Source organism: Cladophialophora carrionii, assembly GCF_000365165.1.
Source record: "Cladophialophora carrionii CBS 160.54 unplaced genomic scaffold supercont1.1, whole genome shotgun sequence".
Taxonomy (NCBI): domain Eukaryota; kingdom Fungi; phylum Ascomycota; class Eurotiomycetes; order Chaetothyriales; family Herpotrichiellaceae; genus Cladophialophora; species Cladophialophora carrionii.
Window position 1 is genome coordinate 1259617 of NW_008481816.1, and position 12507 is coordinate 1272123.

General features: G+C 56.0%; 2 protein-coding genes across 2 annotated transcripts; one reads left to right on the forward strand and one right to left on the reverse strand.

Moving 5' to 3' along the window:
* Positions 1–5596: 5596 nt before the first annotated feature.
* Positions 5597–6214, reverse strand: G647_00459 (uncharacterized protein; the record flags this gene model as incomplete). The annotated part of the gene is made up of 1 exon (XM_008723862.1): positions 5597–6214. One exon carries the CDS (start codon positions 6212–6214, stop codon positions 5597–5599), a length of 618 nt encoding a protein of 205 aa, XP_008722084.1.
* Positions 6215–11622: 5408 nt separating this feature from the next.
* G647_00460 (uncharacterized protein) lies at positions 11623–12156 on the forward strand (the record flags this gene model as incomplete). The annotated part of the gene is made up of 1 exon (XM_008723863.1): positions 11623–12156. One exon carries the CDS (start codon positions 11623–11625, stop codon positions 12154–12156), a length of 534 nt encoding a protein of 177 aa, XP_008722085.1.
* Positions 12157–12507: the final 351 nt, after the last annotated feature.

Genomic DNA, 12507 nt, shown 5'->3' on the forward strand with positions numbered 1-12507 from the left:
CTCTGGCTCCCCCAATGGAGGATATGGAGATCGGCTGAGTCATTTGTCTGGGTGTATACCTCAGCGGATAGGACGTTGCGCATGGGTGTCATTTGTAGATTGATCGCTGAGCGGCAGTGCCGGTATTGTGGCGGCTTACGGTGCGGCAACGAGAGAACGAGAGAACGAGATGGAGATCTGAGCCGCCCGCGCCCAGAGCGTCGCGCGAACGGGGCACTATGAGCTTCATGTTGAGCTGCCGAGTGAGTATATTAGCACGGTATGATGGTGTTCCCTGGTGTTGGAAAGGTCATTGGCTGCCCAGGCGGGTAAGGGTGCTATACAGGTGGATTGAAGGACATGGATCGTTCGGGATTTGGCCGAGAACAGACGCTCTTCACGCTCCGGCGTTGATTAGGGCTGAGGGAAGGCCACGGCAGCGTCATGGGACATGCAGGGTACAGTATTTCAATGACCGTCCGGCCTGCCTTGAGGTTGAGAAAACCCTCTGCCTTGTGTGTGTGAAAACGGAGCACCTTCGCCTGGATGTTGCCCGTGTCCATGGCCCAATCGTGACCGGGCGAAGGTCCCTTGGCTGAGCTTGATCTCTGTTCCATTGTGTGGGTTCTTATGTGGTACCTCTGCAGCTGCCAGGTGTGTCGAATCCGCCCTTTTCTTGGGGTTGTTCTTCGAAAACGTCTCTCTACCGCGTTCCTCGACCGGGTTTGTCGAGATGTAGTGCTTCGCGAACGTACACGAAAGAGACAAGCCGAAAGCACTGTGTCGTTGCAGCGCTCGTGTATCGATAGCAGCGATTATCTGGTTCGAGGGTGGCAATGGCGCAGGATGCCGTCAGCGTTGAGGGTGACATAGGAGCACAAGAGTGACGGTGAAGCTGTTCAGATCAGAATATTTGCAGATGTAGATGTGAAAGATGACGCGGTGATCGCTCAGACATGAATGTCTTCTGGCAACAAAGACATTATAACATCCTGCGATGGTGCTTGACGCTGGCTCTCGAGGTCACACAGTAACGAGGTCGGCCTGCAGTCACTGATAGCTTAGTAGTTCTCGAGCTTGCACAAGACTGTTGCGTGCACTGACTGTGTGTGGGAAGTAGTCTCTGGCTTCTGTGCATTGGCTCAGAGGCCAGAGCAAGAGCAGGAGTAGTAGGAGTACTTTGCAGGAGCCCGTGGATATTCACCCTCTCCCTGGCAGAACGGCAACATCCTTGCAGAGACACATCCTCCAGTAACATTTCATTTCATGTCAATCTTTCTCTCGTGCTCTCCGCGAGTCAGCCAGACCTCAAGACATCATACATAATGCACTTTCAGATGCATTCGTCCAACCAAGCAAGGGGCCGAACTGTGATGGTCTCCCTATGCGTGAGTTCCGAGACTTCTCCCGCAGACACGGTCCTCCTGAACCAGAAGGGCAGGGCTGTTGCTGCGCCATCGCAGGCTCTGGTAGGATTAAGCGACCGTGCACAGCGCATGCTGGGTCCTCACTCCGTCCCTCCAGCCACATGGGCACTCGTCCGTTCCTGTGGAGTCAAAGAGCATCGAGCGCGCGCACGGCCGTCGTCCACGTTCTGTCGTCCTTGCTCGCCGGGAAAGGGAAACGGTGCTTCCTATCCTTTGCCCGTGGTGCGACATGGTACCGCCGTCGGCGTTCAGCTGACTGCTAGACCGTTTCGAGCCCAGAAGATTGCAACACGGGGGCTGGTGGACACCGAGCTACCTCAGCTGCACGAATAGGGACGCATTTCTTTAGACCTTGATATGGCAGTCTTTTCGCCCCTCAGTGGGGGAAGACTTTCAGGCAGGTTTTCTGCGTTGATTCAGCCAAGCTCTCGAGGAGTCGCTCCGAGTCCCGATGGTGAGGTTTGGCCGCGACGGACCAGGAGAATGGTTGAGTACTAGGGCAGCTGTCGAGCGAATGCAAGGCTCACAAGGCTGGCTAGCGTACCGTATAGAAGCTTCAGTGCCTGCTTCTCGGCGGAGGGATCCTTGAGCATTTTAGGATGTAGGCACGAGAGTCCACCCCCATGCTGATCGTAGATGTCGATGTTGCATGTCCTCTTGCATGTGGGCGTTGTGGGCTGTTCCCACGCGAAGAGAGAGACCGGATCAAGGGCTACATTGTACGGTGCGGGCGCAGTGGATGTGACAGCCCCACAGCCGCAACGCGGAGCAGCGGCAGCAGGGGCTAGTCACTTGTACATAGATGTCTGGCGAAGGGGTCTTGGAGGATTTCCTGGCTGACACTTCTGTTGCAAGGCTTTCGGTGGAGCGGGGAGCATACAAGATGGAATGCATGGTGCTCTACTGTATGAGTCCCACGGTGACAGATTGGGCAATACGTGGTCGTTTCCCGTTAGATAGGGTCCTTGCCAGAGCAGTCCTGTCTGCTCGCCTAACTGTCTAGCTTCGAGATGTCGGTTTTGGGAATACTTCACCTGCCGTAGAGTCGTAGGCTCAGATCGTCAGCCTCGAGTCTCAGCTCGCCAAGCGTCATCCCGTAATAGCGGCTCTGTCATTCCGATGGCCAAGCACCGGAAACGTACGCCTACCTGATCCTATGGGAAGGATGCGTGCGGCCGTATTACGAGTTGAAATGTCATGCACCTGAGAATCGGTCATTAATAGAGCGGCCAGTACGGAGTTCCCGTAACAGAAATCCACTTGACGATGGTATTCAGCCCTGCTTGCACTTCTCGCTTGCAAAGCGCTCTAGTCGCCAGAAGGATCAGGTCTAATCCAGGGTGCCCCAGGTATTAGACGAGGAAGGGCGAGCCAAGGCAGATCGGGGTAAAGCTGAAGCGAAGAAACGGATAGTGACAGCGACCGAGGACGTCCCTGTGGAGCGTGACGAAGCCACACATTGTGCGGCTCACGACGGCTGTAAGGGTGACTAACATTTCGGTCATCAATAGGGAAACCAAAGGGCCTCTCTCTGCACAGTAATCTCGTCGAGGAGAATTGATGACACCATACCAGAAGAATCGCAGCCACCCAGCCCCGAGCACGAGTTTGAATCCGGCCGCCGTGTGGCGCCAATATGGACAAACCTCGGGCGACAGGGTGTACAATGACACGTGTTGTGCATCTGTTTCGTGGGCGTGGCTGCTCCTCTTGACGATTCCCCCTGGACGATGGGCTCTGAACCGCCACATTCACCTGTGGCGCAGACTCCGTAGGATCATTAGCAGAGGCAAGCCTTTTGCTTGCAGACCATAAGGCGGTGCAGGGCTGAGAGGAGTATACTTGGCCAGGGACTCATCGAGCGTTGCATTAAGCACATGCCACAGTGGTCAACCTCGCCGCTTCTTGCTCGGGGGAAAATCGCATGAGCATGCGGAATGGCCAGAATGGGGAAATGCACTGGTTGCACGATAGAGCCCATCTCCACTGATCATCAGGATGCCGTCAGAAGTCGCACGGAACACGAGCATGGCGTCGTCCTTCCGTAGGGTTCATGTCAGAGGATGGGAAGTGTGGCAGCTGACGGAGAGGGTAGTCCAAGCTTCGACAAAGTAGACATGCCATAAGAGAGAGAGAGAGAGAGCCAGATCCCCCCACCGCCTACTCAGCGGGTAAACTGAGATGTACTCCGTACTTATCGGCTGCTCCCAAGATAGCGACCGATACAGCGGCACCTAGCCGTCTTCTAGGGCTGAGGAACACATTGCTGCACGTCGGCGTCTTTGCCCGCGCGTGGTATCCGCCGAGTGACAGGTATCCCTCTTGCTCTAACCACCGAAAGGGAAGAGATGTCCGGCTATATTATTTGCTGCGGACTGGGGGCAAGAGGAAAACCCGCCACCAGAGGGGCGAGTCACGGCAGGCAAATTGTATTGTGTCCGCTTCCACAAATCTGAGGGTCACCGAAGCGGCATGTATCGACCTGTGACAGAAGCAGCAGAGCACGAGAGCAGAAGCCACCTGGAGACTTATTTTCCCCGGACCCTTCAGCGTCGCAGTCGGCATAGAAGCTCTCAACGGGGCCGTCAGGTGCACCCCGGAGACACGGGATTCAGCGTGGCTGTACTCCGTGAGGGTGGCTTTATGCGGCTCAAGTTTCGAGTGCTGAAATAGGACGGCCGCTGGACCGTACAAGAAAATAGAGCAGGATTGGTATGCCGTATAGTAACATGTCGCGGAGGTGGATGTGTACCGGGTAGGAGCAACGGTGACCTGGCGATGTTTACTGACTCGGGCGACTACCACCAAGAATGACGATGGCAGCTTACATAGCCAAGCGAGAGCGACACGCAGGATTGATTTCCGCTAGCAGGGGTGCTGACAACGGCGTCATGTCCCTCGCACCGCTGACCAGTGACCACCGGGGAGCTTCCTGCTTTGCTCGCCGGTCCCTGTTCCTGGTCGATCTGGGGCCGAAATGTCACTCTCCAGCTCCAATTCTCAGGCTTCAAGGCACCGCAAATGGCGAGACGGCTCACACAGGCCAAGATTTCGAGGACATAGTAGTGTCCACCAGCGGTGTCAGCCTCGCCGTGTGCCGGGGCCACAGATTCCCACCCATCTCCCTCCCCGTTACGGAGTACTGCTTTCCAGTTAGTGTCTCGCCAGAAGGGACAAGCGGGCCTGGCAGTAGAGGAACCACCGAGGCGCCAGGCCAGCTAAGTATCAAAAGCAGACGACTTCCCATCTCGCGCATCAAGCTGACAAAGCTGAACCCATTCTCTCCGTGCACCTTGGCCTGTCTCGTCGAGTGCCGATTCACAATTCCTGAGCATATCGCCGGACATTCGTTTGCGCTGTCTTGCTGCTCTTGCGCGCCCGAATTCCCTCCCTCGCCAGCGTTCCCCTGCAGACTCGTCCCCTCAAAAGGGCTTAACCGAAAAGTGGGCGTCCAGCCACGCGAGGCGTTTCCCATCGGCCAAGTTGTGCCGTTACTGCCCACGGTATGATCTGCTGCTCAAGCGGGCTGCACGTTGCTGCTTAGACCAAGCCTCAACCCACGGGCCATGCCGATGTGTAAGGGCAGCATTGGACTAGTAACCGTACCAAGTAGCTCCTCTAATTGCGCGACCAGTCGCTGGCGCCCTGTCTTCTTCCAATCCCGTGTCAGACGCAGTGGCGTCCAGATTGAACTTTTGATCGTTCTGGAGACTTAGTATGGACTGTATATGTGAGGCGCGTGCTGAACCAGTCGCTGTTACTTACACCGTCTGCGACTGGTCGAGCCGGGTTTTGGGTGACCGGTCGGAATGCTTCGTCTTCTCCGCCTAAACCAAGAAACGGGTCCGCTTGCTAAGTTTATACGATGTAGCATTGCAGCTACTAAGCCAAACTGTGAATGACCCTGGATCTTTGGTGCCGTGCGGCAAAATACATCAATTCTTTCAGACCTTCTGGAGACTGAATGCGCAACCGTCATGTCTTTGTGCCCTTGGTAGGAAAAGAAGAGCAAGCATGGCGAATCAATAGGCCGTAGCCGATCGTGCAGCCATATTTTCTACACCGTCGCCCCCACCAACTCCGACCTGAAATGAGTGATAATCCCCTGGCTATTTTTCGTGGTAGCCACTCCACCGTCGTGGTCGAAGTCGTATCATCGTAATAACGGGCCTGCAAATCCAAACGCATTTTTAGGGATCGTTCTTGGTCTTGTTCAGCCCATCGCCCTCGGGCCTGCCTTTGCACTTGCCCCCGGACATGTGACCGTTTCGTGCGGTGGTTCTTGTAAACTCAGTCCCGCAGTGGGGACAGATCGCTTTGACCGCGCTGCCACTCTTTTCTCTCTGATGGCGCAAGAGGTTGGAAAAGGTCGAAAACTGCCGGCCGTTACATCCGTGATCCCAACACTGCGGTTTCGGCCTGGAGGGCATAATCTCGATCTCTGCTGGCGACGACTCCAAGGTTAGTGGAACGGGTGGGAATGGCTGCATGGTCATGCCGATGGACGGTAACGGTTGCTGACTGTGTTGCGGCTGGCCATGCATGTATAAAGCGTTCGGCGAGTCTGGTGGAGGAAGGCTCATCGCTGAGGCGTGCGACGTTGTGCGACCGACTGGGTAATAGCCGTGCGGTTCGCTATCGTTGTGGGGAAGGGAGAACTCGTGGGAGCTATCTTGCTGTGTAGATTGTGGCGGAACCGGGCTGCCGAAATAGCCCCCTTGGTGGGGGAAACTCGTGATGGGTGGTGACATGTTGTACCCAGGCATATTGAACATCTGTGGCATCGCTGAACCGCCGTGTGAGGGCATCGCAGTGATCGACGGTAGTGATTGCGTTTGGTGCAACTGATTCTGTTCATTGGCGAACGCAAGCAGCATCTCGCTCCGACTGTGGCTGCGGCCGCGGGAAAGGCTGGGTCTATGATGGCGGATGGGTGTGCGGTCCCGGACTGCGGGCGCGCTCAAGGCTGCCTGGGGCGACAGAGACGAGCGCCTCCGATACGGCATCTCTGAGTTGATTGAGGGAGGTGAAACCATCAAAAGCGATTGAGGGGGTGGACCGGAGGTGTAGGCAGTACTCCCTGTTGCAAAACTGTCAAAATCTACTCATATATCAGCCGGTGGCCAGGAAAGGGAAATCTCGCGTTCTTACTCGAGTAGGGACTCAGCATTTCGCTTCCAAAGGCCATGTGGTTTGGGTTATACTGCGACGGCGGCGTAGGCAGGACCTGAGCGGCCATTCTAATGATCTAGTTAGTCCATCACGACGCGTAGCATATCCCAGAGCATCACAAACCCGGGCCGTTGGAGCGTATACTGAGGCACTCCTCGCTGTTGCACGTCTGACGGAGCCAGCGGTTGCTGTGGTTGTTGTGGTGGCTGTGGTGGGCTTGTCACCCAGGAGTATGGTTGGCCTTGATACGGAAAGTGTTCGACCTGCTGAGTCTCGTCCTGGTGCGACCGCAAAATGGCGGTTGCCAGTATTCGCGATCTGGATTGCTCCTGTGCGACCTGATAAGTGCCGACACGAGCACTTCCTTGCCCACTTGTGGTCGAGACTCGACTTTCGCTATGTGTCGCACTCTGGGCTTGACTGGACGAACGCTCCGACGTCGAGGGCGAGGCCGACACGATGGAAGATGTCGACTGGCGGGAGTTTTGGGTCGCAATATTGACTGAGAATACAGCCGAGCCTGCAGTAGCAAGCTCGACAGATGTTTGAAGTTTCTCTTGATGGTCGGATCCCGATCGACAGTCTCAGGATGATAAAAGGGCGGAGAGTGGGCGGTCAATGACTCTGGACAACAACGGGCCCGCTCCGAAAGATAATGTCTCGAAATAGGTCCTGGGTTTTATGCCGACGATCGAATGGTCCACCCGAACGTGATGAAAGGCAAGTCTGTGTGATGACAATATTCAGTGATTGGCCGGTAGGGGAATCGAAACTGCCTTTAGGCACGGCACGTTGAATGGGCATAGACGAGAGATGCTGATGACCGGGTCTTTTGAGGGGAGGGAGAGATGGGCTGCTGATGCCACGAGCCCAACACGGGTCCCCTCGACGGTTAAACTCTTCGACAGAGTCGCGCTATCTCTAGCGCAGCCCTACGATCCTCGTGTGTTTACTCATAACTATGGCTGAAGAGCAATTGATCCTATTTGGGGGCCTGAGAGCTCTCGAGAGCTGCAGATGGAGATGTGGCTCGGATGAGCGATGGGGCTCGCTGGCACGCCACGTTTGGGTACTCGTAGATGGGGAGGGTGAACCACAACCGATCAAGACACTAAGATGACGGATGGCCGTTTGAAGGCAGCGCTGGAAGGGGGCCAGGCGGTTGTTCGCTTTGGGTAGCCAGCGATCAGGGTTAATCGGCGTGAGCACAATCCACAGTACTGCTGGGAAAATGGTCTTGCCGGTGAGCGCGGGCGGGAGTCTGACCCGCGATCGTATGTCGAACGACACCCGATGGTGAGCGCGCCTAGCTGGAGATCCAGGGGCGTTGCTTGTGAGGATAATCAAGGAGTGTTCGCTCAGCCTGGTAACAGAAAATCAGGTACCTCGTACGTGCTGGACGGTGGTGAGTGCTGGAGGACCGAATCGCGGAGCAGGACCTGGTTTCCCAGTATTAGTGCCCATACCCGGCCAACAGCAGAGGCCAGTGTCCCATGTCTATGGAGAGCGGAGCTGCCCTCAGCCACGGTCAGCAGTGCTTACTTACATAACTCGCCATAACTCAACTCCAGTGGGGCCAGGTCGGTAGTGTTGTGGGAACGCGAAGGCCTGCGAGAATGCTCACGCGCGCGTAAGGCCTTGAAATGACCGAGCCTTGCTCTACGGGAGCGTGTAAGGGCAGGGAGGCAAGCCTGAGGGCATGTTGTCCGAGCACAGTCTGGCAGGCGAGTCAGATGTGGACAGTAAGCAATAAGCACGGTGGTGGTGGCCAGTGGCCACCACGCACCCGTAACCACAGCCTGGCGTGATAAGAGAGGTCAATTCCTGACCCAGGGCCGGCGAGTACGGCCTATTAGCGAGTCCTCGAGATGGAATTCGACCACCAGCCAGATAATTGCTCCATCGGGGCAGGTGGACCTCATGGCTGTCTGGTCGGCATCCCAGTCTACTCGTACTGTTGCAAGAGTAAGTGGTCAGTTATTAATTCGCCTGAGAGAAGACTCAGTGTTCTCCCTCTCACGCACGCATCAGGTGGCCAAACCGCCACCACGCAAAAACCAGCGTGACACAGCACCAGCCCGAGCATGCATGAGTCTCGTTCGCGACTATCCCCAAATCAGCCTAACGGGCTCACGGGTGACAGTGACTGTCTGGTCCCAGAGGATGAGCTCTCCGCAGCCTGGACGGGGAACAGCGTGTTGGGTGCGCTGCCTGGCTGGTCTGGTGGCATTGGTTCCCTGGTCGGGGCGAGGCTAAATTACGGCAGTATACCCATGCCATTTCCCCAGCCGCGGATGGTTGGTCGATGGCGAGATCAGAGGTGAGAACTTTGAACAAAGGGAACAGTGAAAGTGGCCCGTAGTAAGTTCGCCCCCAAGATGCCGAGCGGCCAAGTGATTAAAGAGGCAATAAACACGCTGACGGCAGCGCGAATCTTGCAGGTGACTTGTTTCCGGGTGCCGATTGGTGACCAGTCTCCTCTTGTACTTTTCCCCCTCCACGGCCTCTTGCCTTTCCACTCCGGGCCAGGCATGCGGCGCACAGAGGAGTTTTGGTCGCTCGCCTGTCGCTGAACCGAGACACCGGAAGTTGGCCATGACGAAAGCAGGCACGGTCACCACGCTGAGGCGGACTGCTGGACTGTGTAATTTGTACGAGTACCGAGGACGGAGTGATTGGAGTCCAATGTACCCCGGTATGAAGGTGCGACGCGACCAATACGAGTCACAGTCCCCTGCTCTGAGCCAACGCCACCATCTGCTTCTTCGGGCAGGTCTTCGTACCTTGATAATCGTCTGCAGTTTTCGAGAACAAATCCATGGCCTCGGCGTTTTCTACCCAGTACCTCTTCCATCCGCCTCGTCCTGTTTGTTTACTTCTCGGACACGCCTCGTCTAACAGCGTCGGTCCTCACTACGATAGCAGAGGGTGGGCAGGAGATGGCAATACCCGAGAAGAGCTTGAATCTAACATATCCCCGTGCTCGATAATCAATCTGATGTGTGGATAGGTAACCCACATGCTTTATTTACAGCTTCCCCGTGCAGGGTACTCATGTGTCTTTATCCTGGTCCCAGGACTTCAAGATGAGCTTCGCCGAGTATGACTGGACGCGTTCCTGGATGGGCTTTACCGTGGAGCAGGCTCGCGGACTCGCAGGGCTACTCGTACGAGTACTGAATATAAGCACTGCATACTCCGTACTGACAGACGAGTCAGTTCCGAGAGCTGTTCCACATCTGACACGGCCAACACCCATGACACGCCAGGATGTCGCTATTGCCGGTGCCTCCACGATCCCCACTGATTGACATCATCGTCGGCCGCAATTGAGCGCGGAAACTCGGAGGTTTACCTGCCAGTCACCAGCCACCAGCCACAGGCCACCAGCGCCACACTCCGAGAGCTGTGAGGCTGAAGAGGCTGAATGTGGGGCCTCCAAAATCCTTACTCGCTTTGACCCTTGCGATATTGAAGGTCCTTCGGAAGCTACTTCGAGGTATTGTCGAACCCACCCTGATTGGGTAGCCACCTGCTACTCTTGCCTGTAATCCATAAGGGCATGAGGTAGACGATTTGTGGTTGAAACCTTTGCCCGGGCCTGGCGCCGGTGATCGATCCTATTGCGACCAACAGGGGAAGTCCGTGATCGTCCTGGTTAGAGATGGTCAGCCGGGTCGGGGGTTCAGGTCGCTGGCACCGATGCATGACGACGCCTAAGACTATTGGAGCTCAGCTTGAGCACGCCAGCTTTCGTCGTCTTTGGGGTCCGTTTGTCAAAGGGAGATGGGGTTGAAGCACGCCAAGGTTAAGACGGAGTCCTTGCGCTTGACAGCTGTAGATAACGACTTGATGCTTACAGATTTACTGTAATCACATCCCTTGTGCGACCCTCGAGACTAAGATGATGCGAAGGCAGGTCGCAATCTCATGCACGGGCATACCAGACTAAATCTCAGCCGCATATGACTCGTGTTCCACGAGTCTTATGGGTGACTGGGATTGTCGAACCGAGCAAAGAGTCGCTGTGGGCGAGATCGACGAGGATCCCTGCCCAGCTTAATTGGAGGGTGGATGGGAGTCCATCTCGAGACAGCCGAGGATTGTGGGCGTGCGGACAAAGTAGTAGAGGTTCACAAGATGCACGCCACAACCGCCGATGTGAACCTATGGAAGACTCCCAGGCTTATTCTCAACAGCATCATGACCTTGAAAGTCCTAGTCGCCCGCGTCACGAACATAGTTTTGCAGTGGCTGACACAGCAGCGGCTGAGGCATTGTGAGGCGAGGAGGCCTTGAAAACAGAGTCAGGGCTCGACGGTGGTCGCTCGAGAAAGCTTTGATAACCCAGGTACTTGGACTCTCGTCGTCGTCGCCGCATTCGGGTTCGCCTGGAGGATATTCCAAGCGTAGACATCTACTCAGGTATATACGAAGCTCTGCGAAGTGTTTGTTACGAAGATATCGGAGGAGGCAGAACCATTGGTGAACGAGTGGAAGCGAACGTGTTGTGGCGTGCACGGATCGTCGAGCAGAACCATCCTGTGCAGGGTGGTGGCCGCGTGAAGACAGTGTGTCGAACCTGATCAAAGTGAGGTAAACGTGAAGTCAAATGCTTGATGTCAACCGAGTTCTAAAGGCAAGCACATGACCAGCGAAGGACGATGTCGGCTGTCCTGATGGAGGCTTCTGACACACCAGCCGCGGCGTGCGGCGCCGTGGCCGGGCGTGATGCGATGTTGGTGCCGTCACTCTCTTTCGTCTGAGTTGTCCTTCGATGCCACGTCTGCACACCTGTCCATTCCCAGCAGCCACTCAAAGACGATGATCTGTCCTTCTAGAGCTGTCGCCTGCCTCTAGAGCGATCACCAGGGTGCCTGGGCTGGGCGTCGGATCTCTATTAGAGCCCTTGACATCTCCCTAGAGGCGGGGCAGACTCTGTCGCTCTCTTCAAGACCCTTGCGCGTCCACCTGTCGGCCTCTTCGATCACGGCCACCACTTCACTCTAACTGCGTCGCACTCGAACGAACCCGCCGCCCGATCATGGCTTCATTCCTCGAGGAGCTTTGGAATTCCATTTTTACGCCGGGCCCGACGCCGACACTATTGGTCGCTACGAACGCCGCGTTCGCTGCATTGCAGCTCCTCCTCCTAGTCCTCCTCATCGCAACTTACTCGTTGCATTTCCTGGTGCTATCGATTCTGTGCGGTGGGCTTTGGTATTCTATCAATTGGTTTGCTACCGAGATTGCGAGGGAACAACAAGCGCAAAAGGCCAAGGAGAAGAAAGAGAAGAGCCCCGAGCCAGACAATGCTAGTGACACCGAGACCGAGGCTCCTCCACCCGACGCGCCGGCGAAGCGGGTGCCGTCAACGGCGACAACAACATCAGCTGCTTCAAGTCAGAGTCAGAAACATGAGCAGCCAAAGGACAGCTCGGCGTCCCTCCTAGAACCAAAGATGGCGGAGAGTACCGAGGCGCTCAGACGCCGGCGCAGCTTGGGCGAGAGCTCCGGCTACGTGAGTACCGACAGTGAGTGGGAGAAGGTGTCCGAAGGGGAAGAAAAGGGCAAGTAAAAGAAAAGCGCCCTCTTTGCTGCCCATACTCCCGCATGGAAGGCCGTGCCTATCATCGGAAGCGCCACGGGCCAAAGGCGTCCTCTCCCATCGCGTTGCTCAGCTATAGTGTGGTAAAGGGACGTCTGCAGGAGCCGGACACGACGCGTGGGAGCCCGATATACGAACGATACCCCAGATGAAGAAATGAAACAAGATATACCTGCATTTGTCACAGCCACAATCTTGATTGAGACTGCCAGTGCCCTTCTTAAATACCCCGCACTAGATATATTATGTGAGGCTGGAAGGAAGTCATCATGCGAGACTCGCTGGGGCGAATAGAGAATAGCCGACCCATAGACAGCTTCG